The sequence below is a fragment of the Chaetodon trifascialis genome, chromosome 14, assembly GCF_039877785.1.
Source record: "Chaetodon trifascialis isolate fChaTrf1 chromosome 14, fChaTrf1.hap1, whole genome shotgun sequence".
NCBI classification, from domain to species: domain Eukaryota; kingdom Metazoa; phylum Chordata; class Actinopteri; order Chaetodontiformes; family Chaetodontidae; genus Chaetodon; species Chaetodon trifascialis.
The window spans coordinates 14,211,758-14,237,592 of NC_092069.1; the positions used below are offsets into that span (position 1 = coordinate 14,211,758).

The 25,835-nt window shown below is 42.7% G+C and overlaps 3 protein-coding genes across 3 annotated transcripts; 2 read left to right on the forward strand and 1 right to left on the reverse strand.

The window, feature by feature from the left end:
- Positions 1–447: 447 nt before the first annotated feature.
- ubr1 (ubiquitin protein ligase E3 component n-recognin 1) lies at positions 448–17,901 on the reverse strand. The gene is made up of 47 exons (XM_070978885.1): positions 17,842–17,901; positions 16,086–16,345; positions 15,309–15,387; positions 14,241–14,351; positions 12,265–12,392; positions 12,037–12,175; positions 11,847–11,909; positions 11,629–11,752; positions 11,408–11,515; positions 11,220–11,308; positions 11,040–11,138; positions 10,790–10,947; positions 10,447–10,546; positions 10,197–10,325; positions 9,855–10,035; positions 9,717–9,769; positions 9,457–9,567; positions 9,306–9,371; positions 9,096–9,197; positions 8,943–9,006; positions 8,737–8,861; positions 8,586–8,638; positions 8,393–8,495; positions 8,265–8,313; positions 8,022–8,176; positions 7,814–7,913; positions 7,605–7,708; positions 7,404–7,484; positions 6,955–7,136; positions 6,631–6,839; positions 6,437–6,536; positions 6,167–6,319; positions 5,966–6,066; positions 5,578–5,677; positions 5,348–5,496; positions 5,208–5,263; positions 5,004–5,100; positions 4,798–4,865; positions 4,452–4,599; positions 4,256–4,343; positions 3,138–3,274; positions 2,944–3,052; positions 2,783–2,839; positions 2,619–2,696; positions 2,357–2,527; positions 2,122–2,223; positions 448–1,589 (listed from the first exon to the last, which is right to left on the reverse strand). The coding sequence occupies exons 1-47, from the start codon at positions 17,884–17,886 to the stop codon at positions 1,448–1,450; spliced, it is 5,226 nt and encodes a 1,741-aa protein (XP_070834986.1). The 5' UTR covers positions 17,887–17,901; the 3' UTR covers positions 448–1,447.
- A 545-nt stretch (positions 17,902–18,446) lies between these two features.
- atxn3 (ataxin 3) lies at positions 18,447–23,663 on the forward strand. Its single transcript, XM_070979728.1, has 11 exons — positions 18,447–18,515; positions 19,025–19,189; positions 19,272–19,316; positions 19,419–19,504; positions 19,600–19,666; positions 19,748–19,835; positions 19,914–20,043; positions 20,191–20,354; positions 20,568–20,709; positions 20,833–20,897; positions 21,713–23,663. Exons 1-11 carry the CDS (start codon positions 18,471–18,473, stop codon positions 21,760–21,762), a joined length of 1,047 nt encoding a protein of 348 aa, XP_070835829.1. The 5' UTR covers positions 18,447–18,470; the 3' UTR covers positions 21,763–23,663.
- Positions 23,664–24,140: 477 nt separating this feature from the next.
- Positions 24,141–25,815, forward strand: serpina10b (serpin peptidase inhibitor, clade A (alpha-1 antiproteinase, antitrypsin), member 10b). The gene is made up of 4 exons (XM_070979950.1): positions 24,141–24,744; positions 24,858–25,131; positions 25,384–25,531; positions 25,624–25,815. The coding sequence occupies exons 1-4, from the start codon at positions 24,141–24,143 to the stop codon at positions 25,813–25,815; spliced, it is 1,218 nt and encodes a 405-aa protein (XP_070836051.1).
- The last annotated feature ends 20 nt before the right edge of the window (positions 25,816–25,835 follow it).

Consider the following 25,835-nt stretch of genomic DNA (forward strand, 5'->3'; position numbering starts at 1 on the left):
AGACAGAGATCGAATTGATGACACATCCTAACAATTTTCCCGAACGTTTGAGCTGTCACTACAAAGGATCTCATGTGCCTCAGCAATGCCACCATGGTCTTATGAAAACACCTCAGTCATTTTCAATGGGATGAGCTACTGAAAGCTTGACAATAAACCTTCTGAGCTGGTGATGCATGGCTGGATTTTATTGTTTGAGGCCGTTTCTTAAAGGCTCTAAAGCAGTACCTTTCACACTAGCCTATGTTTGCTTCAGCTGGGGCTCACTTGATGAATGAAACAGAATGAATGATAGAAAAGTGAATCATTAATTTATTCTAAGGGTGAGCAACAGGAGAGATTCGTTTCATTATTATGAAACAAATCTTCTTCCGTTACACAGTAGATTTTAGATATTGTGACTCTGCTGCAGTCAGATTGATTCAGGGCACAGGAACAGTTCGGCTCTATAGAGGCTAGTGTCTTTATTTCCACAGCCTGGAAGTCATGTAGTTCTGTCAAACAACACAAAAAGAGGAAATCTTATATTCACATACTTCTTCCTTGAAGGGCTGAGTAATAATGAATAGAGTACCTGAAAAGATATCATATACTATAGCACATTTCTTTCTCAAATATAATGAAATAGTTGTTTTGTTTCTTTTTACTTAAATTCAAATTGCATTAAGTGAATAATTCTTAAGATCAGGGAGGACTAGTGATCACAAATGTCAACAAACAGCTGAAATATTCAGAAACTTTACACTCATGTAAAACGTCTGCTTGTCATTAAATGCATCTCTGTAAGGAAATTATGGAAGCAGATGAGCAGATTATTGTGTGCTCCTCTCAGGATACTGAACGTGTTTTAAAACAACCTTGTAAATGCGTCTAAATTTGTAAATGTGACTGGCAGCACAAAAATGTGTAGGATCTCTGAGCCATGCCTAAACATTTCCATATGAATGTACCCTTCAAAACAGCATAATCAGCAATTATAACTTAGGACAAATGTGAATTTCTAACACAAAAAGAGAATGCAGAAAGTTCACAGCATTACCGAGGAGAGAAATCAAATACATGAACTGATAGCAGAAACGTGTTAGTGTGTATCTGATGTTTGTCTTTATTTGAATGAGCCTCTTTGCAAATAACATTACTCTAGCAGAAACTCATTCTCACAGCAAACAATCAAATTAAAACAAGGCGACTTGGGTTATCCATCACCCTCCACAATTCTTCATCTTCCTCCTCTTTTGACTGTCTCATTTCCCTAGACTCCAGCAGGGGTTTCATCAGGGAAGGATTGGCTGCTCAGGCCTCCTTTGATTGTAGGATGGTTGTTTGTTTGTGTGTGTGTGTGTGTGTGTTTGTGTGTGTATGTGCGTGCGCCTCAGGAGCACTGGAGCAGACTGTGCTCTATGGCTGTACTCTTTACTTTCCCAAGCCACCGCAGCTGGAGCAATCATCACAACATCTGCCACTCAAAGGCAAACATGACGTTGACCACCTCGAGGCTGCGGGCGATTTCTTCCAGGATGCAGTGCTGCTGCCACAGCTGGTTCAGCTTCCTGTAGCGCTCCGGGCAAAGGTGCAATGGATTGCCCCTTCTGGAAATCAAAGGACAGAAGGCCTGATTTATTCAAGAGTTTGCCCAAGAAAACACATTTGATATGACAAAATAATGTATTTCACGGCAGTGGCTACATGCTGCTCAGATTCTTGCCGATGAAATGAAGGGAGGGACATTATGGGAGTAATTATGCATATGATTGGTTGCACTAAACTCTGCAAGAAGACTTTTGCACAATACGACTGCATGACATAATCGGACTTGGAAACATAATCAGTTTTGTCTGGAGTCAACCAGTTTCAAAGAAGGGCACATGATGTCACTGATGGAGAGCACCAGGCCCTGCACATATTGTCCAAATGCAAGTTTGTAGCACAAGGAGTGTCAGAGCTGCAGTTCTGTGTAAAACTGCAGCAGTATCACTCGCTGTTTGCAGGTGGTGGAGGTATTTAAATTGCAGCAGTTATTACTTTGGTGCCTGCAGGAGGCAATATTGACATGCTTATATTTGCAATTCCAAGCAGAAGTAATAACAATTCAGCACCTGGAAAAGAAGCTATGCCTCTTACCCAAGGTGAGGATCGGTCTCCCCATAATCGTCCAGGTAAGGAGCCGGGTATGTGCTCCCTCGAGTCTTACTGGCCATCAGTACGATTTCACACTCTCTTATCCTGTTAACATGAATCCAAACTTCATTCACATAGCACATTTCATGCAAGAAATATTACAATTCAAAGTCAAAACATGCAGTTTTAGAACTGGAAAATATTCTCTTGCTCCCTATGAGGCCTACAATTGACCGACCTGAGGAACATCCCTACTCCAGCACCACAGGTAGCAGCGTGGGCGGTGCAAGCTCCCACATCTTCCCCGTCCAGCTGGCTGAGACAGCAGGAGCTCTGAGAGCACAGCATGGCCCCGCAAAACAGGCACAGGGTCGGATGCTTCCGCTCATCATCTGTGGACTTGGGACACCTGAGGACGACGGAGGAGTGGGTTTAATAGAACTCTAGCTGATTTTCCACTCAATGCTGGTGACTGAGAGGACTTCAACCTTCCCCCTTACTGAAAATGGCTGGCTTGATTGAGGAGAGCACTGTAATCCTCGGGAAGATCAATCAAACGATTCCTTCTCCTCGGGTATCTGAAGACACAGTTTATTAATCGATTATTTGAGATGTTTTATTAAAATAAAAGTGGGACTGAAGGACTTCAAAGGTTAAAGTCTACCTGACTGCCTGCATTTTGCCTTTCAGGGCTTTGGTTACAGCTGGGCTCCCACACCACCTAAGAAAGAGAAAACATGGTCCTAAAACTGCTCACCCCTCCAATGAAAACTAAAAGATCACCGATCAAAACGCATTGACCTTGCCTCAGTGTTTAAGTCCTACCTCTGCAGCAGTGGAGTAACAGGCTCTCTGTGCTCCTGGAAGAGCTGGAACACATTGGAGGGTAATGCCAAGTAGCTACACAGTGCCTCCATCTGTCCTTGAGAAGTTACTGCAAAGACCCCAAAAGCCAGCTTGAACTCATTAGTCATCACACGCAGTATGTTACAATGATGTGATAGTTCGCTTTGACCTACCAGCAGCGCTGAAGAGCTCCTCTGGAGGATGCACTCCTGTGAGGCAGTTGAAAAAGAGAGCAGCACAGCGCAGGAAAGGTTCGATTCCTCTCTTCACTTGTTCTGCCACTGAACTGCCGGACGCATCTGGAATCAGCCTGACGAGCAAACAGAACAAACTGTCAGACAAGCTGAAGACAGTCTAAACGACCATATAAAGTCCAGAGCATGCAACACGGAGCTTTCCCCACACTCAGTGGAAATGTCTGTAGATTGTGTTTGTGGAGGAACTGAGGTGGTGAATTTTTCAGCTAAATCTTGACATGCAGCGTACTGTATGCTACCAGGTTTCAACCTCTGAAGGGGAGCCTTTAGCAATGATTTATAAATGATTCGTTCTTTTGTCAAGAGCTGCCCTTTAAAGTCTGAATGAAAAAAAAAAAAAAAACAATCAAATACGGCTGCCATTTAGTTTCATGTCTGCTATGAACAAAGGCTTTCAAAAGAACAATTTTCTCCTGCTAGAAATGCACATTTCAAAGAAACCTTTGTGGGGAAAAAAACAGGCCATTTACCACCAAGAAGCTTACGTTTTCAGAGACTCAATTTCAGCAGCAGCATGAGAGATTAAGCAGCACTGCTGAGACATTCATGTCTCACAGAACAAGAAGCTTCGCAGCTCAGAATGACATCCATTCACTGACAGATGCTTAATGGACTCTGCACAATTTGCAGTTATATCTATGTTTAATTATGGAAATGTGCATGTCGCCTCTGCCGTTGGATGCAGTTTACTACAGTCTCTTTATTTTACAAGATCAATTTTGAGCTAAGTAGTGGGCTTTTATGAAAATGTTAAGCTTGTACTCAAACAAGGACAAGAGAAATCCATTGAAGATATTTCTATATCTACAGAACAACTTTAGAGGCAAAAATTTGTGTTGTCTTTTAAATTCTACACTGAATGCCTCAGAACACCCTTTAGTGTAGTTAATATTCTGTTAATGAGTTTTGAGCTCAGAAGAATTACATGTCTACGTGAGTAATTATAAAGCCAGGAAACTGCTGCTCCCTGCCATGCGGCTCTTAGCTTTTAATGGCTGTTGTCAGATAAATAATAGGATGAGAAACACATGTACCTTCCAGTGTGCTGGGACACTGTCGTCCACAGCTCTGCTGCTGCTCTCGCCTCCTCTGTCTCCTCTCCACCTGCTACTGCAGGGAAATCTAGGCAGAAGTGACAGCATTATTTCATCATCATAATCATGCTTGTTACTGTGCAGCACTGTAAGATGGTTCAGTGAATCGTATGTTTGAGATCTTGGTTGTTTGTACCCGTGGAAGACAGGAGGATCTGCAGTATGTGAGCCATGGTGACCAGATGCAGGATGTGTAGGTGGTTGTAGGCAGAGCTGACAGCAGACGGCTGTAAGTCCACTGCCTCCTCCTGATACAGTGAGGGTATAGATAACACCAACCCCACCTGACAGAACATGAAAGAACAAACACACGATTAACAAAAATGTCAATTCTAATGCAAATAAATGCAAGAAAACCTGTAAATTGTGAGAAACCGAAATAAGCATTAGACTTATCAATTGTAATTCAACATAACTTCGAGGACAATAATTGTAATTGTAATGGGGGACAATAAGAGCTGTTCCCTTTAGGGGAAACCTACCAGGAGATGGAAGAAGTCCACCTCCAGAAGAGAAGGGGTGTTCTTTCTGCTCATCACCGGGAGCAAGACTGAGGAAAGAGGACACACAAGACAAGTGGACATGAGGTACCATACAGCACATTTCATACACGGGGGAAAAAACAATGTGCTTTATATGAAATGGAAAGCTGTACATCCAATAGAAGTATTCTTAAATGAGCACATACCCCCCAACATGTTGGCGAAGTGCCTTTGAATGACAGCCTGGGAGCTCTTAAGTCTCTGAGCTGCTGAAAACTGAACAATTGCCTTCAGACCTGCAAGCTGAAACAGAGAAATATCTCACAAAAATGATCTCTGACAGACTCAAACCATCATACATTACATCCACTATGTGACGGCTGTTTGCTCATCAATATGTGGCATCCAACCTGTCTGTTCTGCAGGGACCCAAAGAGCGGCTTGTCCTCTTCCTGCAAGATGTTTTCTGTGAAGACATGCAAACATATTTTGAGAACTGCAAACAGATGAAGAGGGATGGTGTGACTCAATGAGCTTAGCCTTACTGTACCTATGGCCTGAACAGTGAAGGCACATGTGTTCCAAACCATAAGGGGCACACGGGGGCACAGCTCATTGGGTGCTGTCTGCAGCCCCACCCTGTGGACTGTGGTGGCGCACACAACCAGCATCTCCAGTATGCTGTCCGAGAACTTCCTCCTAAAAAACAACCAGCGGCAGAGAATCAGACTGCTGCGCTACAGCTTGAGTAATCCTGATGGAGCAGAGAGTTTCACTCACGGTTCCTGCACTCCGTAGCTCAGAATGGACCTGAAGTCTGGCTGGCCCTCTCCACACAGCCCCGTGTCCCCATCGACACTACTGCCTTCTGAGTTGCAGTCTGCACAAGAGAGAGAAAATCATCAATTACCATTCACATCAAGCTAAGAGTGACTTTTATTATGAAGCAACCATGTGTGAGTGTCTGCCAGCTTAGATGATGTGCTACACTTTATGCATGTTTTCCATTGGTGGATCAGTTTTACGCGTGACACTGAAGGCAAAGAGCAGTGGCTGAACCTAAAAATCCCACACGCACACACTCTTGTAGCGATGCTACATAAAGCCTTTTCTTGCACCACTGCTGTCCCCCCAGTTCCATTATTATGTGTTGAGCATGTCTTCTTACCATTATCCTGAGTGACTGACTTGAGTCCTTTAATCCTGGCAGAGAGGATCTGGATCCAGCGAGGCAGGGTCAAATGCTGTCCTATTATCTCAGCATTTTCACTGCACGCAGGAAACAAATATTCAAATAACCTCTATACATTCTGAAGCAACGGTCCATCCAACAGTCCAGACTGACCCAGAGAAGGTGAACTGGACTTACTAGTTAAACGTTAGTGGTTCCAATGGGATGAGAGGGACAACTGTATTGCACAGACTCTTGCACAGCGGGCACAAGTACTCCCCATTCTCCAGGTCGATGATCAGCTCAGCGTGGAGCCGGTTCCTGGTCGTATTCTGAACGGCCTCAAAATATCTGGGAAACACAGAGAGGAACAAATGAACTGACCTGTCCCTTCAAACGGACCATAAACACACAAACAAGAGGACTACAGAAAGAATAATTAGCAAGTTTGTTTGGGTAATAACTCACTTCTGCCAGCATGTGGCATGCATGACATGTCCGCAGCTGCCAGTGTGGGTCCCAACTGCCAGTTCAGGGGGCATGAGGAGCGGATATGATGTCCCTGTCTCTTTAAGGGATAAAACCAATGAACATATTTCATCTTCCCTGTGCAATTACAGCTGTCATCAATTAAATGAAATAATTAGTAACCGGGGACTGACCATCTGCTCTGCTGGTCAGTATCTTTCCTCTGCACTGTGTCAGCACCGTGGACCTCTGCACACACGCAGTCAGCACCATGGCTTGAGCCTGGGCCGCCACTTCCTGTTCTTCCTGGCAAAGAATGCAGGTGAGCACCTCCCTCTCGGCGGGAGTGGACCCTCGTTGGGGCCCGATGGCTACACACAGCACCATATGCTCCATGGCACAACTTGAGGAATTAATGTAACCCAAAGCAGAGTTAGCCAAATGAATGGGGTTTGGATCCTGTTGGATCCAGTTAAAAAGCCCATGTTTTGTTTGTCTGTTGGAACATTTCTCCTCACCTCTCAGTAGCTGTAACAGGCTCTCCCTGTGTCCCGCTCTCTGGCATGTTGTCATACAGCATCTTGTTTGACTCAATGAAGTTCTTCTGCATTGCCGACATCTGGGCCATGATCTTCTGCCGGTGGAGTTTGGCTGCCTCTGCCTTCCGTTTGCGCTCAGCTTTCTCTTTGTCCTGAGCACTCTGGAATAATAACAAGTCAGACGGCATTGTGTTTCTATTCATTTGAGTTTACTTCTTCTAACTTCAGAAGAGGGCATGGTGAATGTCTAAATTGTGTTTGGCACCTTAAAATCCTGTTGGGACACCAAACGAACGGTGAGTCAGTGGGATGTTTAACTTGTGTCATGTAAAGGCAGAGCAGCTCTGAGCTCTCCATCAATGTACCTTTTATCTGCATAATTGTAACTGACTGTTGGAGGTTAAATTCATCAGTCATTGTTCTTTTACCTCTTCAGGTTTGGTTGCCTCCACGCTCATGGAGGCTGTCGGACTGGACTTCTCTCTAAGGCACTTGACGATCTCAAACATCTAACAGAAAAACATTAATACGAGAAGGTTAGGGTGAGAATTAACAACAAAAATGATACAAACTTATGTGATTTAAATGACAGAAATGCTGAATGAAAAGTGGCTAGCTGAATAGATCACCTGTAGAACCCATTTCACCATGTCTTTCTGAGCTTCCAGGGAAGGAACAGCCTTAATCTTGGACAGCAGGAGGAACACTGACTTTCCGTGTTCTGAGCCAATTTCTGGAAGAAGACAGGAGACATTTATGTCACAAAGTTCAAAAAAACAAACCAGTCTATAGCTCTGAGAATTGAAAATGATGGGAACAACAGTTGGCTGTCACTCACTGCGGGCCTTGAGGCTGAAATCAAAGGTCACTTCCTCCACAGTGCTGTCCTCAAGCTGTGTTTTCTCTTCAAGTAATGCCTGACCTATCAAGTGCAGTGCCTGTGTGGTAAATGAACGCATTCTGTTATTGAAGGTGGTTGGAGTAATAAATAGCAATGTCTGAGCAAGGTCGACTGTGTAAAAGGAAAAAGCAGATGGAATGTGTACCCTCTGGATCATGGCTTCTGTCCAATGAGTGGCCCGGTCCTCTGCAGCTCTCTGCAGGACGCGTCTCAGGATGTGGATGATAATGTCGCAGCACAGCAGACGCACGATGCTGGAGAAGGCTGGGCAGAGGGGAGGGGGCACCGGAGGAGGCAGAGCTGAGAAGGAACAGAGGGAAAGTTAGCGGAGCTGAAGACCTCTTGGATCTGTACAGAGACGCCTGTGCAGAGCAAAGACGTCGGTCACCTTTATCATTGCTCTCCTGAGTCCTCCTCTTCTTCTGAGACTCTTCTGCCTACGACAAAGAATGAAGTAAGGCACATTCAACAGAATTTGTGCCACTTTAACGTAAAGCTGTGCAGACACTGCATTACCTTGCTGTGCTGAGATCTTGAATAATGGTAGAAGAAAGGGTTGAATTCTTCCAGACGCTCTTTTTTCACTTCATACAATCCATGTCCTGAAACTCCTGGTTTTCTAAGAACAGGAGCAGAATAGACAGATTAAACCTTCTCAGAAATGACTGTTCTGATAAAACTCATAAGCTGTTTTACAGTCTTCACTTACTTGAAGGTGGCAACTTTGGTAATTACAGTCTCCAGGCCTGTCTCGTGGCTCTCCTGCAGAGAAAAGATTTGAGCTTGTTTGTAAAATATTGTCATTCCCTCATAAAAACTAAGAAATGAGCGTTACAATTTAAAAAGTATACGCATCTTACGTTTTCTGGCAGACCCTTGACCAGGCTACTATGAGCCATGGGCTCAATGCACAGCAGATGGATGACCTCCCTCATCGTCACGTCCTCTTTGGTCACCTGACTGATACCAGGAACGTAGCGCTCACCTGAAACATAGCACAGGTCAGATACCAAAGCACGGCTCATATCCACTTCCCAAGTTTGATTAGACTCAAATTATACAGTACCAACGATGACGATGAGGAGGTAAAGCATCTCTTCTGTCAAACGATTCCACTGTGTCAGCTCATCCTGCAAATCGGGTTTACCGTCATCACTCAGAAGAGCTTTTGGTGGAAGGCCAACATCCTTTTCTTAATGATTACTGCAATGCTGCTTACCTGGTCTTTGCTTGAACAACTCCCATTAAAATAGTCAAAGAGCTCGAATCTCAACAAGATCAGCATGAGGAAGTGGTTGGGGTCCATTTTGGAAGCAGCTATCTGTAAAACAATGTGTGGAAAGGACCGTATATCATCACACTGTATGCATACATATAACATGCAAAAGGAAAGAGCATGAGAAAAATCCTTCATCTGATGGCCACCAACCTGAAGCATGACAATGTCCTTATCGTACATCTCGTCCCTGCATTTAACATCCTGATAGTAGTAGACCTGATCATGTGAAACAGCGGATGATTAAAAGAAGAATAACATAATGAGAAATCAATGCCTTGAACAACTAAAGAATCTAGTATACCTGGCTGACCAATGACAGTCCGTTTCTCCGCCACATTTCAGCAGAGACCTGTGCAGCCAGCACCACACAGCGCAGAGGATGCTCCGCCAGCTGGGTGTAGTCAAAGCTCTCCTGCAGCAGACAGACAGAAACCATAACACAGACTTTTATACTGTTCATTCACTAAACATCACAACACGGCACACACTGAATATTTGCTTGCCCACTCACTGACAGCAGTCCATCACTACACATTTTAATCTTTTTATCTTTTCACTCACAGGATCATCCAGATGTTTCAATGCCCCCGTTCTGCACAGGAGCACGTACAGACCTGGGGATCACAGCGCACACAGTCGTAAGTTTACAGCTGAAATAAAAACACAATAAATCACAGTCTCAAATATTAGCTCTCCTACCAGCCAGCAGCCTGGAGATGGGCAGATGTATGCTGACGGGCTGCTGAGACACTTTGTACGGTCGAAGATGGAAGATGTGCTTGCACATGTAGTAGTCAGTGGGCCCCCTATGGAAGGGCTGGTTATTGCACTGCATCAGGACTTCGTGGCACTCTTTAAATGCAAGCAGCAAGATCTCGTCCTGAGGGGGCACACAAGCAATAACTGACCACAGCAAATCACTCCTCTCTTCTCTACTTCAGCTACTTCCAAATGAACGGACAGTGAGGGGGTTGTACAGTGATGCTCCCTCTATTAGTGGGATAACTGTTGTGTGTTGGGACAAGTTGCATGACAACTCACATCAGAGGAACACCAGTCCTGAAACATGGCAAGAATATGGCGGAGCTGGATCTGAAGAGAAAATCCTGCCTCCCATTCTGGCTCTACAGCAATGTGCTGACCAAACTGGCGCTTCACCTCCTCCATACCCTGAAAAGGAAAGACAAGGATTCACTAAACATCTGCTTTGAATATTTACCGTAAACTGATGTAATGGGTCTTCTTTATTGCATCCTATCAAAGAATAAATCAGGGTTGAGATAATTATTACCTGCATGCATTTGAGAAGCCCAAGAAAAACTTTGAACCCCTCTATGAACTGTGTCCGCAGCTCTTCAGTCCATACGGAGGGTTTACTGATCAGAATATACCTGAGAGACACAAGTTACATCTTTATACTCTTTTTGTATATACTGTACGCACGCACACAGACACACACACAGACACACACTCTCTCTCTTTCTACGTCTCCTTTTTATTCCTGCCATTGTTGCCGCCTATAACAACTTAATGTCTCCAGCGTGGCATCGATAAAGTTTTATTTTATCTTATCTTAGATAGGGACCAAAAGTTAGGAATGAAGCTTTGGTTGAAATTGGTTCCTGTTTAATGACCTGAGGTCGTGGAAGATGACTTGGATGCGCGAGAACTTGTCTGAGTTGTAGCCAAGGAAGAAGAAGCGATTGTTGACATCCAGATGTTCACGCAGCAGTTCCATGACTGTGTCAACTATCACTTTAATGACATTGGCCTCTTCGATCAGCTGTCTGGCCTAGAGGAAGAAAGCAAATGTGAGAAGAAAGAAGTGTAAATAAAAAAGATATTAACATCTACATTGACGCCCTAACAACAAACAACACTTACCAGCGTGGGTACAGTGAATATCTGAACAGACAGAGCAGTGATGGATATACTCCTCTCATGGTCATCATTTATAAAGTCCTTTTGTAGCTGCTTAAAGTGCTGAAAAGACAAAGATGGGGCATGTATTAAATTTAAGTGAGTGAAACAATTGCAAAAAGCTTAAAACGGTCTCTTTTTTACCTTTGTAAACTCAATTGCAAAAAGCCTCTTGAACTCTGTCTCCATTAGCATGCTACAGAAAATCAGTTCGTGCACTATCTTGCGAGCTCCTTCAGGAAAAAGGGAAAAAAATCTTCATGTTATTATCTTGCAGAATGGAGCTGAGGTGGAGCTTATACTCCATGAAAATCAAGCCCTGATCTACTTGCCTTTGAACATCCTGGCATCGTGCAGCATGAGTCTGCTGATGAGGCAGGGCTGGTCGCTGTCTGCGTTGGGCTCTAGCGCCACCTGACAGAAGGCCTGCCTGAAGCCCACTGCACAACACACACATAGGTTCAATGCAACTGTGCATAAAAAAGGTACACGTAAATGCTGCACATCAATAAACAGAGTTGTGAAGTGTGTGTGGTGGTAATGATGGCGGGACCTGAGTAACTGATTATCTTTTGGAACCAGGAGCCGAGACGCAGAGCAAAAGTTTGATGAGCCATGACTGCTGCGTGAAGGATCTCCACACGTAGCGGCTGCAGGGAAATGTGCTCAGAGTTGGACTGCAACACAGCAGTGAAAGAGTTAGATTCAGGTTCAGGACTGAAGATCTTTCCAAATTTCTACATCAATGTCTGATCGGGGGCTGCTATTTACCGTGATGAGATCCTTGGCTTGCTGGCAGGAACGAAGGGTTCCTCTCTTCACTGCCCGTCGGCCCTGTGCAACAATGATCAATGATTACATAATGGCATGATCTGCAAAGGATATGATGAGTGCACTTATGGAAGCTAAGCATGACTGTAGTGATAAAAGAAAAGAAGGAGCTAATAAAGACAAAAAATACCTCCTTATCAATAAGTGCTGTGTGTGTCTGCGCTTCAGCCTCATTGCAGTTAACAGAGCGCTGCAGAGTGTAGATCACATGGTCATACGAGTGGTGCTCATCATTGTACAGCACACAGTAGTATGCATTGTCTTTTGTCCTGTGTGGATAGAGAAAGACACTATCAAAGTTAAGTTGCGTGCTTTGCATATAGACTTATGCATTTGCCTGTGATCAGACAGGTCATACCGGGGCTGGAGTTCAGATGAGAGCTCCAAGCTCTCCTCCCACACCAAGAAATCAGTGACGTAGTGCAACAGTCCCTGGAACAGCTTCTCAGCACGTTCATATAGCTCAGGCTGCAATGAACACTCATCCTGCACAAAATGAGAGAATCACAGAGGACTCAGTGCACTACTCACACTCCCTGCTCTCCTGCTCCAGAAGTAATTGTACTTGAAACACAGTCTTGGACATTTGTTTTTTTCTAATATTGTAACTGTCCGGGATTAAGATGGAAAAAAAAAATCCATCTCCAACACAAACGTTCAAGTTTGCAGACACTGAAGCTAAACTGACACGGATGAAGTTTGTTGTAATAACCTTCATTAATACCCTATTTCCTGTGTTACCAGCAGTGATTCCACAATATGTCAAGGAAGTGGTCTAAATATTTTGCTTAATAAGAGCTAAACTGGCAGCTGGCCAGATAGAGTTAATATCAATATCCCTGAGAACAAACATTCCACATTGCAGACAAGAATTTCATACATTTGACACACAAACCAAATAAACATACAGTGATGTCTGTGTATTTACACCAGCCTCTACATCACGCCACTGTGGGAGAACAAGCACTGGAATCTACCATAACCTAAACAAGGAGGGATCTAAAACAGCATGTTCAGTGTAGAGATGCTTTCATGGCCATGTGACGTGTCACTGCTTGTTCGGTAGGCCTGGATCGGTTTCTGGTTTTGCCAGTCCGGTCCGGTGCAGGAGCTTAAATTGGTTTGATTTTATAAGAACCGACTGAACTGGCTAATTAAAAAGTAGCCTAGATCAGCAACCTGTGCCAACAGCACTACATCCAAGTTGTTTTGTAATAGTAAAAATCAATATGACGGTGCAATTAATATAACATTATGTTCGTTATTTACCTAATTCACACATGCTCATTTCATTTCAGCTCAGTGTGAGAGGCTTTACTGAGTTTAACTGTCATTTATGGTCACGGCAGTTTTCCTCGTCTGCTCTCTTTGTTTCAGTGAAGGCAGGTTTAGCCCCTCCTCACACGCAGAGCACAGCACAGCTGAGGTGAAGACAGTGTGACTCAAACGGATAACAACTTGTCACGTTGCTGTAAGTGCAATAAAAGCTTCCCAACAAGAGAAATTTGTCAGTATACAACCAAAGATGGACAAGCAAAGGGTGCTTCCTGAAGCACACTGTGTCACTCTGTCAACCTGATTGTGGTGCTGCTACTCTCCTTCATGGGCTCTCATGATGCTCCACTCTGCAGCAGCTGAGGTGCGTGTGATACCTAGTAGTAAAATGCAGTATTACCAGTCCAGTCCAGTTGAGTTTTTGGCTTTCAAACAGGTTTGAAAATGTTTATATAGGCACAGGCCTACTGTTAAGCACAGGTTCAGATCTGGTGTAGAAAAAAACAAAGCAGCCTCAGACTGGTGCCACCGATGCCTCTGTTAACAGACACACCTGCTGTTTACGGAAACAGGCACAGAGCTGTCAAGCTGTACATCTGACTTGCATGATCTTATCAGAGAAAAGCCCGAACACGGTGAGTGAAGAGCTGCAAACCAGACCCTAGAAAACAACTGCTGAGCAGTTAACAACAAATCATCAAAGTGTGTCCCAGCAGCAGTTCGGTGGGAGAAGCTGTAAAATGAATACATCCCAGAACAATTCGGCAGGATGTGAGCAAGAAAGAAAGGCTGTTACCCACCAGTCCCACTGACAACTGTTTTCCTCTAGCTTTTATGTACTCAATCACCCTCCTAATCTCTTAACCTAGTTATAAATTTTCTCACTTGCAAGTCAACAAAGTTTTTTTTTTTTTCTCTCGTTTCCGGAGCCAAAGCCACGGCCAAGAGAGCAGCATCCAGGACTAAGATGGGAAAATAAGCATTCTGGGGTTCACTGACACATAATGGGACAAGCACAGCCCTCCCACATCCTTCTTTCCGCTCTATTATGTAACTCACCGTTACCATGGCAGTGGCTGCCCCTGGGTTGTGTTTGGAGCAACAGGGACCAATCTTCCAGGCCTCGACGTCCCCACAATCACAGAAGCCCCCGCCAGATGACGCGTGCATCTGGGGGGAAAAAAAAAAGGCACTCACTGACACTGATGGCAAGTAATGGATACACACAACCGCAATTAAGTTATACAACTACTGAAACTGTGGGAACGCAGTATTATGAAACACAAGGGTTTCAACATGATGGGCAAACTACATGTATAAGTCTGATGATGATTTATAGATCTTAGCGTATCTAGAAATATGTTGTGTTTTTTTCCCAAAGGGGCAAAGAGGAGTGAATCACAGACCCCATTTATTAAAATGCAATCTGTACACGGACACATTATCCGGATCTGGAAAAACGCATGTTAATGCAAGGTGTAAATGTGTCGTGATCAAAATGTGATTGGATCTGCCTAACAGGACCTGGAGGTAGTCTGGCTCACATTGTGTTGGATCTTAGAGAGGTGCAAACTAGGCTTGTGCTGATTAGACTAGAATCTGACTAGAATCTGTGCCCTGCTGTGCATCTAGAGATGCTTCTGGTGGAGCAGCATGTCCACCCACTAAGGCCTGTTAATCAGCAGCAGAGTGAGTGTTTGCTGTCTCTTTTCCACAGATCTGACATTGTTATTAAAGATAACAATGTTTAACAGAACATGACACTGTGATGTTTGTCATATTGGGTTCTCTCGATAACACTGGCGACTCATGTGAGTATGTTTTATGACTTTTCTTGGACGCCACTCTACAGCATTAGCAGCAGGGTAACTTAATTGGAACTGTCTCTGCTTGGACACAAGCCCTGTGTGACCCCTGACCTCTGAATCATGATGGCATCACATCACACAACTTAGATTACATCACAATATTGTCGCACCAAGCACAATGATGAGTGATGAGTGATTCCATATTATTCCCATTTATCCAAGGGTGGACAAGTTAGCTGACTGCGGCTGATTAACATACTCAAAGAAAACATGTTCGTTTGGATTTCATTAAAATGTAAGCATTCATAGTGACACCAACCTTGTAGCGATGGCTTTTGTGCACACTATCCTGGAAGCAGTCCATGCACAAGACACAAGTGGGATCTATTGCACAATCCCTGCAAAAAGCATTAGAAGAGGATTTGTTACTTGATCATGCAAATGTCAACAAAAGCATCGTCCATCATCTGAGGCTGAGGACGTGCCACTCGAGTTACTGCACAAACTGAACCGCGTGGCGACCTCTCCTGCATGAACCAAAGTGGCTTTCTTCAATGTGAAAATCCACAGTGTCAACTTGATGAGCGCATGAACATCAGCTGTATTTTGTGCTGGTACTGATTCATTGTCATTGGCTGCTGCCGCAAAAATTGCTGAAGGAGCAGATGCGAGGTGTATGTGAGTGACACGGTATTTCACATCCTTTAGCTCCACTCACGAACTGAAACCTGAGAGAGACGACTCATTAACTATTCATTTTTAACACTTAGCCTAAATACTGTGGGGTTGTCGTGTAATTAGATCAAGACAGAACTAAAACCTATTGAGGCCAAACTATTAACCCCAAAAGTACTTAATGATGTCAAATAGCCTCCATGTATATTTATTCCTGTCTTTGAACTCTGTGGCTAAATATCTCAGCCATTAACCTCTGATTGCACTGTGGCTGACACGTTCTCATACAGGCAATTCTAAAACTTAGCCCAAGTGGTATTTACTAATAACAGCGAACAAGTACTCAATATTTCATCATAACTACTATCAATATTAACCTTAGAACTTGTTTATTACAGAAGACCAAAGGTTCGATTCAGACCTGCAGGAGTAGACAGTCTCTCCCTCTTTGAAGACACGCCCACAGAGCTGGGAGGAGGTGCAGCCCTGCTTGAGCTTCTCCAGGCCCTCCTCGGGATCCTCTCCAAACAGGAAACACTCCAGAGGGTGGAAGAGTCTGCGCTGCATAAGCTCCTCTTCCTCCTGAGGGCTGGACTCCGTCTTCAGGCAGAAGATCTGTGGCACCTGCTCCTTCAGGTAACGGAGCAGCTCCGCCCTGCTGTCTGTAGCCTCCAGCCATTCCTGCAGCACAAAAGAGAAGAGCATGAACTTGTTTTGCAATGACTCACATCTGTCTCCACCTAGTGACACATAGCCATTCATATATGTATGCAGATATATATGCACACAAGTCAGTGTTCTCATAGCGATGGAGGTAAATATCTGCCTTTAGCCATACACCAAGTTTAGGAATTTAAGTGGAAAAAAAGTGAATGAAAAAATAAGTACCAATCTGCTTCTAGTAACTTCAGTTATCTGCCTCACTGCTTCTTCAAGATTTCTTCTAAATTACTGAGGCTTTTCTCACTTTGACACTTCCTGTAGGGGCAGGCAGCCAGATGAAAACCACCATGTACACAGGGTTGTTTTCTACTGGTGGAACAACCACAATACAACCATCTATACATTATATTTTACAGTGTACGGCAGAGCACAACATCTTATATGTTCTTCTTAGATGGACTTGAGCCAGTAGACCTTGAAAATACTTTCTTCTTTGAGGGAAGGGTAAGGATGCTTTAGTGTGCCCGTAAACAAATGTCAAATCCCCAAATAGCATTTGAATGATGAGTGATTTTCATCATGAAGCATGCAGTAAACATAAATAATCTAAACATTTTACAGCACTCACAGTCATTGGTGAATTTGGATTTCTGTGCAGAGCCCTGTTTTTAACCACACACTTGTATTATTTCATTATTTATTTATTGTACAGTTTCTGCGAAATCTGAGAGGTGAGTTAAAATGATTGGTTGGTGGAAGCACCAAGGGTGTGTGCAATTTATCTGCATTCGTGCTGGCAGTCATACTGCAGTTGCATACTGTGCATTGTGCGTGGAGGCTGGAGTTTCATCAGATCATTTTCATATCTCATTGCACTGCAAGATTGAACAGGCCTCATCTACAAACAAGCGCCTGTAATTTATCTGTTTTGTTTGTTGTAAATCACTCCATCAAATCAATGTAATCACAAGGGTCAAACTGTAAATGTGTAGCGCCATGAACTCATATCCGAGCAGGCCAGTTTCACTTTCACAGTGCGGACAACATGTTGGAAAATAGTTTATATCTTCAAGGAGTGTGTAGCCGAGAAACAGTCCGGACTGCAGTGATCAAAATTCAGAAACTCATGACATCTCGTGTTGAGGCGCTTTGGACAAAAACGACCACCAAAATACCACAGGATGGACACTAATACACTGTGGACAACACTGCCGTGTACTCACCCACTATGATGTCTAACGTTGCTCTAACAAGTCCTGACCTCAAAACCACCGACTTTTACTCACCGTTCGTGAACAATACATATATTTTGTAGCCACTGCAGAGACATTTTAACCATTTCGGTAGCTAGCACATGAGCTAACTACGAATGCTAGCCTGGTAAGTTAATTATATCCCCATTAACTGCACGGTCAGACTATGTTGTAGAAAGGAATAAAGACGTTATACTTCAGTGGTTTGTCCCTGAGTCTCGGTGACCACTGTCAACTACATTAGCTATTTGAAAATCATACCTTGCTGAGCTCCAGTCCGTCTAGAGATTTCTCACCCTCCGCCATATTCCATTTGCCGTAAAGGAGGAAGTGTCACTAGGGGACTGTTCCACTTGTAATCAGAAGCCTTTTGCGACGCTATTAGGCCATAATAAAAACATTAAGAAATGCGTATATGTAGTTAAGCCTTCATACTATAGTCTATTGATAAAAAATATATATTATTTTAATTATTATTATTTTACTATTAATATTACGTGTATGATCAAAAATAAGCATTTTATAAACAAAAAAATCTGCCAGACTCGTCCTCCTTGTTATATCCTATAAAATCTTCATACGTGATTTGACTATGTTTAGCTGGGTATGACGATATTACGATTCTGTATTATTTTTTTTGCTAAATTTGGTGATATTACTGGCAAAAATAATCACCAAGGCACTGCGAGGATCAGTGTCTCTATGGATAGTATTTACTTTGTTCTGTGCGTCTCACAGAGCCAGTGACTTCACTGTATGAATCAATGTGTAAATCCGCTAATGGAGATCAGAATTCAGATGTCAAGGATCCCGACCGGTAGAGGGCGCTAGTTGAGATTGTCCCTTCTTTCCATGGTGATGAATGTAACAGGGCTAGAGGTCAGAGTTGAATGTTTGACAGAAAGCTGAATATGGATTCCATATTCCATGAGAAAGTAAGTTAAAACGCTTAACGTAAAATGTTAAACTACAAATAACTCGTCGTGCTTATCTCCAAAGACTTGAAGCTTGCGGCGGCGATGTGTTTAGCGGCTCTGCCTGGCCGCTGTTAAAAGATTTGCGATGTTGTTTGGCAGTATTGTTGTCCAGACAGCTAAAATGCTAATTTAACCTGCTACTTGGAGATTATGAAAAGTTTCTTTTCGGTTTGGAGTATGAACGCAGAAAGCTTTGTAACAGCCGTCGGTCTGTTATTTTTATCAAGTTAGTAAACGAACTGGCTCGACATACCTATCTGGTCTTATAAAGGAGCATTAATAATAGCTGTACGTAAGCTAACGTTAGCTGTTTGTAGCTCCACTGGTGTATGACTTAGTTACCGTGGGGAGAGACCAAATCCATACAATGTTTAGCTTATTCAATGTCTACAAAGCTAACTAAGTTTTTAAGGTAACTATATCATCGTGCCATGTCTTTAGACTAACTAAGTTCATTCTTTTTGTAGCAAGAGGGCTCTCTTTGCGCCCAGCACTGTCTCAACAACCTCCTGCAGGGCGAGTATTTCACTCCTGTGGATCTATCCTCCATTGCTCATCAGCTTGATGAGGAGGAGAGAATGAGGATGGCGGAGGGAGGTATGGCAAGTGAGGAGTATAGGACCTTCTTACAGGTAAGAGACACAGAAGGTGAATGTTAGCTACATGCTACTACCAAACAGTTTCTGACAATATGTCCTGTGACTGTGTTTCTAGCAACCATCTGGGAACATGGACGACAGCGGCTTCTTTTCAATACAAGTGAGCTTAAGAGATTCAGTTGTTATTGTTACTTAATATCAGATCAATAACCATTTTCAGTCACTAATATCAATTCCTTTTCCTATCATCTAATTCCTCTAGGTGATTAGCAATGCTCTGAGAGTTTGGGGCTTGGAGCTAATCCTTTTCAACAGCCGGGAGTACCAGAGCCTGATGATTAATCCAATGTAAAGTTTCTTTGTCAGGACTTGGTTGTATGCTTCACCTAACTACTTTAGAGTTTAAGTTGATGGTCACAGCTATTCCTGCTTTCATGTTTCAGAAATGAGAAAGCCTTTATTTGCAACTACAAGGAGCACTGGTTCACTATACGCAAACTTGGACAACAGGTATGAAGCATTTATGGTCATCAGAAACAGTTGTAATTCATCTTTACTTTAACTAACAACACTGTTTTGTTTTCATTGCAGTGGTTTAATCTGAACTCACTGTTGACTGGGCCAGAGTTGATATCAGACACCTATCTAGCACTTTTCCTTGCACAGTTACAACAAGAAGGTATTGTAACATTGACTTATTTATAGTATATTTAGATGTTGCGATGTGGAAAAGATTCTAAAAGTTGAATGTGCGCAGGTTATTCCATATTTGTGATCCGGGGGAACCTCCCTGAGTGTGAAGCAGAGCAGATCCTTCGGTTCATGAGAGTGCAGCAACAGCAGCGACCAAGGCTGATTGGAGAAGAGGAGGCCCAGACGAGTGCAGGGTTTGTAGTATTTGTGCAAACGCTCAATATGGAGGGACCAGAAATGACTCAGAAAGGACTATCTTAGTTTATGGCTATGTTTCAAGTTGTTCAAGATAAACATTTGACTTATTAGTGGCAACTGATTAAGCTTTGTACTGTGAGCAGCAGATCAGCAGCTCTGGCCCAGACAGAAATGGGCTTTGGTGTGGAGGATGAGGTCGTGGATGAAGATGAAGAGCTGAAGAGAGCTCTGGCACTCAGCAGACAGGACATAGATGTGGAAGATGAAGAAGCTGATCTTCGCAGGGCCATACAGCTGAGTATGCAAGGTAAAAGATGAGGCATCCAATGGTTTTAGAATATAAGTCTGTTGTTTATGTCTCCTCTGTGCTTGTGGATCGTATCAGTTAGTTTTCAACCTTATTTTCACAAACTGTATTCCAGGTTCACAGCAGCAACATTGTTTCAAGCATATTTGTCATTTTGTATTGTACAAAGTTCATGCTGAGAATTGCGTCCTTGGTTTTTTTATAATGTTATAGGAGCAGTGATGAGCAACAAGTCCTCGGAGTCTGGAATGGGAAACGTGAAATCAGGGAGCGCTGCAGGAGGACAAAGAGATGGCCAGAATGAGACGCTCACAGCTGAGGAGCTGCGGAAGAGGAGACAAGCCTATTTTGATCGGTAGGTTTAACTGCATACCTGGTGACCAAGGGGTGGTATTCATGATATTGCGTCTCCCTCCTTTGAGTGAACAGAAAAATAGTGCATGGATTTTGATATAAATTTTCTCTGTTGACTTCTCAGGCAGCAGCAACAAGCTCAGCCAAACATTCCTCAACAACCAGACACAAAGTCAACAGGTGGCTCAGGTAAGGACGTCTGTTTTAATGTATAATTATACTGCAGATTATTTATTATTGCTCTTGGGAACTAGTGCGCTGCAAATGCGATAAGAGGCACAAACAAAAGTATTTATAAGAGGACACTTTTTCAGATGGTGTCCCACTAAGAGTAGAGAACAGCATGCACAGGAATTCAAGATAAATTAGTTTGCTGTCACAGTTCAGAAATCAAAATGCAAATTTTGAACTGCCTGTGCAACAGAGGGCGCTGTTGTATATAAAATTGCATCCTCCACCTACAGATGAGTTGTACTGTTTCTAACTTTTACACCTAATTATTTTATAAAATATGTGACTAAAAGAGGTCCTACAATAGAACCTGGGGACACACCTTTGTTAACACTCATATTGCTGGACCGATAGTCATCAGCCACAACAGCTTGTGTTCCACCACTGAGATGATGAGTAAATCAATTACACGAGTTTCCATCAATTCCAGTAGATTCCAGGCATTTGAAAAGACTTTGATCGTCAGTAATATTGAAAGCCTGAGATAAGACTTTCAGTGCTGCTGTCACAGGACTGTGCCCCAGTCTGAAACCTGACTGATAATATTTAAAAATGGAGCGTTGAGATAAAAGTGTTCTTATGTGATGGTTAACTGTAGCTGGATGTAATAGTTTGGAAACTGGTCAATAATTGTTCAGCTCATTGTACTGACCCTGCTTATGTAAAGGTAGGATGTAGAAATCCTTCCAAAGGAAGAATTTAATGAATTTTATCAAAAAGTCTATCCAAGAAAGCCATGAGATACACTAACCCAAGCCCCTTCCCTTTTCTAGGATCAGTAAACACTGGCGAGGAGGACCAACAACAAAAGCAGAGCCAGTGAAGGTGTGAAAGGTTTGCCTATGTTGTTTACCAGCTGCCTGGATTAGCAACCCCGTACAGGGGTAGCTTTGCTCCTTCCTCTAACCTTTTGCCCATGCGAACATAAGGACAGTCAGAAGGCTGACATGTTTCCCCTGGTTAGTTCGCTGACAGGCTATAAAGAAGAGATCAACGGCAAAGAAAAGGCAGCAGTTAGTCTAATCTAACTCACTGAGGCTGGAAAAGGGTGACCACAGAACTCACGATGCAGTTAATCCAAGTTTGCAATTGCCTTTTTACCATGGCGCCTTCTATTTCTATTGTATCCTGTTTTTTATTCTCGTTTTTCCTCTGGAAGAGATGGAATCTTCAGCATACAAAGGGTGTGTTTACTTGAGTGGGCGAGTACATGCAGAGATGAATACACAGATGAGTTTTCTGTGACAGTCATAGGAGACCAATGCTAAGACCACAGCTAAAAGCCTGATAATGACAGAGCCTCCTTCCCTTATATTAGACTTGCGTTTGTAGGCCGTAAGATGTGTTTCCGGCGCCTGCCCCACCAGAACACCATTGTAGTTTTGAAATCATTTCTTGTTGCAGTGCACTGAAATATCTTTTAGCCAGCAGCACTATGTGTGGGTCATTTATTCCTGACATCATCAGTCATATTGCTTATGAATGTCAAAAGAGTGAGCTCTTAAGTTATTTAGACAACATATTTTTGGTGTTGTGGCTTTGTTTTTACCTTTAAGTGTATAAATAGGCATAATGAAGTATGTAAGGTTACACAGCTTACAAACACTTAAGGGTGATTTGTCCATTCTGGGTGGACGGTGAATAACATAATAGAGCTATTTGCTGAATCTAAGATGCTTTCGACTGACGCATATTTTTCATATCTTGTCCAGAATAAGTTGACATGTAACGGGGAACAAAGAAGCACTCTGTAAACAACAACGTAAAACTGCAGCTGATACATAAATAAATAAATAAATAAATACATTGTTCATTTTTCCATCACAGCATGATCACTTCAAACCAAAAGGAGTCTGACTTGTCCAGCCAGCCTTCCTTGTATATGACTCTCCTCATCAGTATTTGTCTTGAACCATGTCGGAATTAATTATAAAGCCCCTGAAATACCTGTTTATTTGCACTAATTCGACCTACCCTGTATTCCAGTAACACTTAGAGCAATGCCGTACACATTCGTTGTACAAACATATAGACATTTGCACTGAGGTCGCCATGGATTGAAGCTACGAAAGCTATTGGCTGATTGATGTCAGAAAAAGCAGTAAAATAGTGACAATTATGGGTGACTGTTATTTAACATCATACTTTGTATTTAAAATCCAAAGAGAGAAACACAACATCAAAAATGTGTCACCTTGTATACACTTTGAAGTGTTTTGTTTGTTTGTTTTTTTTGACATTTGTCTCTGACTCATCTCCCTCTATAAACTTCTGTTTGGTCGTAAAAACAAAATCCAGTTGCAGCACACAACACTGATGAGTAGACCACGTTACAGCATTAAAACAGTGACATTCGTTTGCAGTTATTATGTTTTCTGGAACTGATGTTCAGCATGGATATATCTTAATGCATCCACAAAAGTATTGGATGTCATGCAAACTTTGACTTCTTGTGCTGGATGATTTCCAAGAAGATTCCACGATTTCGTTATTGTGTTTGTTTTCTTTGGATCTGTTAGTTGTTGTTTATTTTTTTTCTATTCAAAACACACCAGAGCATAAAGTGTTAGTAGCTAGGTTTTTATCATGACATTATTTTCACTCACTACATTCTTACAGGAATTACTGATCATTTTTGTTATATTTCACATGTTACCATAGCACATTCATTCATTTAATGTATTAGTTCTTGTTCCAGGATTAAAGTGACATTCACTCCTCCTGAAGTGTCCTCATGTCTCTTTTTTGGTCATTTAACATGCAATTATTGATGGTTCTTGTGATATCACCTCTGGAAAAGAGGGACCAAATGTTTGAAAAACAGCTTTGACGACATTTGGAACAGCGCAGGAACAGGCTGTGTGCCATAGTTAATATGTAACGCTCAGAGCACACTTGCACTTTGTATCCCCAAATAATAGATGGAGCTTTCAGACATAATCTTGCCCAAGATGAATGGTACGTATGACAGTCAGTTAATTTTGGAAAAAAAGATATTTTGATCAAAATTAGGTGTTGTATTTCAAATCTGAATTTATTTAAGCTTTTTGGTAGTAAGAAATGGAAAGAACAATTTATGAGATCTAACCTGATTCATACTTTTCTCTACGTGCGTCATTTGTCTTACTGTTCACTTGTGCAATCTTCTAACATCTGCAATGTCTGCGTGTTTCAGTTTGCCCACCCGAATCTTCTCAAAACATGGCGGTACCCAAAATGAAGATCGGATTTATTTTCACTGTAACCTACATGTGCTTCCTCTCTCCTGTCCTCCAAGCACACCCTCCAAGTGCCACCATCTCAGATCTTTCCTTCAAAAATATGGACTTTGCCATGAACCTTTACAGGAAAATATCCAGCTTCCATGACAAGAACATCTTTTTCTCCCCTCTGAGCATCTCTACCAGCTTTGCTGCTCTCTTGATGGCTTCTGATGGTGTCACGCATGAGGAAATGCTGAAGGTACTCAACCTGGAGCAGCTTGAGCAGGCTGACCAGCCAGAACTGATCCCAAAACTCTTTCAGGTCCTTAATGAGAACATCACACAGAATGGATCACTGAAACTGGACCACGGCATGGCCCTCTTTGTGCATCCGCAGTTTAAGGTGGGGGAAATGTTTGCTGACCAAATCAAGATGTTTTTTGATGCTGACATCAAAAGTGTAGACTTTGGTGACACAAAAGAGAGTATCGCCTTCATCAATGACTATATCAGGCACAAGACTCAGGACAAAGTGGCAGAGATGATTTCCACCCTGGATGCTATGACCCAAGTCATGTTAATCAACACAATTTTCTTCCAGGGTAAGCTCAATCACTCTTGTGTAGTTTAGAGTGTTATCTTGGGTCATTAGTAGCTGTGTTTTGACCTTTGACCTATAGTGCCCACAGTTAAACTCACAGTATTATTTCCATAGGCAACTGGCAGATTCCTTTTAACCCCAATTTCACCGAAAATGCACCCTTCTACATTGACAACTATCGTGTTGTGCAAGTGCCAATGATGTTTATGGAGGATAAGTTCTACATGATGGAAGATGCCCATCTTGGTGCCAAAGTGTTGAAGCTGCCTTACGAGGAAGGTGTTTCCATGCTCATCCTGCTACCTAAAAAAGGCATGGACTACACTGCAATTGATGATGGGATCAATGCTGAGAGGTTCCTCAGCTGGATCAAAAAGCTGCAAAAAATGTAGGTTTTTCATGTGGAAAAGTGACATGTTTCACACCCATGTAACAGGCTTGTGTTTCTTTAGCTTTTCTTCTATTTTGGCGAATGTATTCTATGTATTTAACACATTAATAGCAAAGCATTTTGTAACATCTGGTCCAGAGAGGTGCTGTAGAAAGCATACGGCAACAAACCTGCCAACACCTCATATGAAATATCTACAGCAACAGATAACAAGTGAGCCTATGTAACATGACCACATCTTGTTCACAGCAAACTGGAAATCAACATACCCAGATTCAAGATGGAGCAGTCGTATTCCCTCCACAATCTTCTACCAGAGATGGGCATGGCCAGCATCTTCAGTAACTTGGCCAATTTGACAAAGCTGAGTCAGAACGGAGGCCTCAAAGTGTCAGAGGTTAGTTTTCAGCTTCAACATAACGTTAAAACATATATGCACATTCCAACCTGTGCAGATGATGATTTTTGATATTTTCTGTAAAATCACAGGTGCTGCACAAGGCTGTGATTGAGGTGGATGAGACCGGGACCACTGCAGCAGCTGCCACAACATCTGGCATTACTCCATATTCCTTACCCAGAACCTTCACTGTCAACAGACCATTCTTCTTCTTCATATACCATGAAGACACAAACTGTATACTGTTCATGGGCAGGGTGATTGACCCCACCAAAAACTAGCAGTCATGACTGTTTGGTTT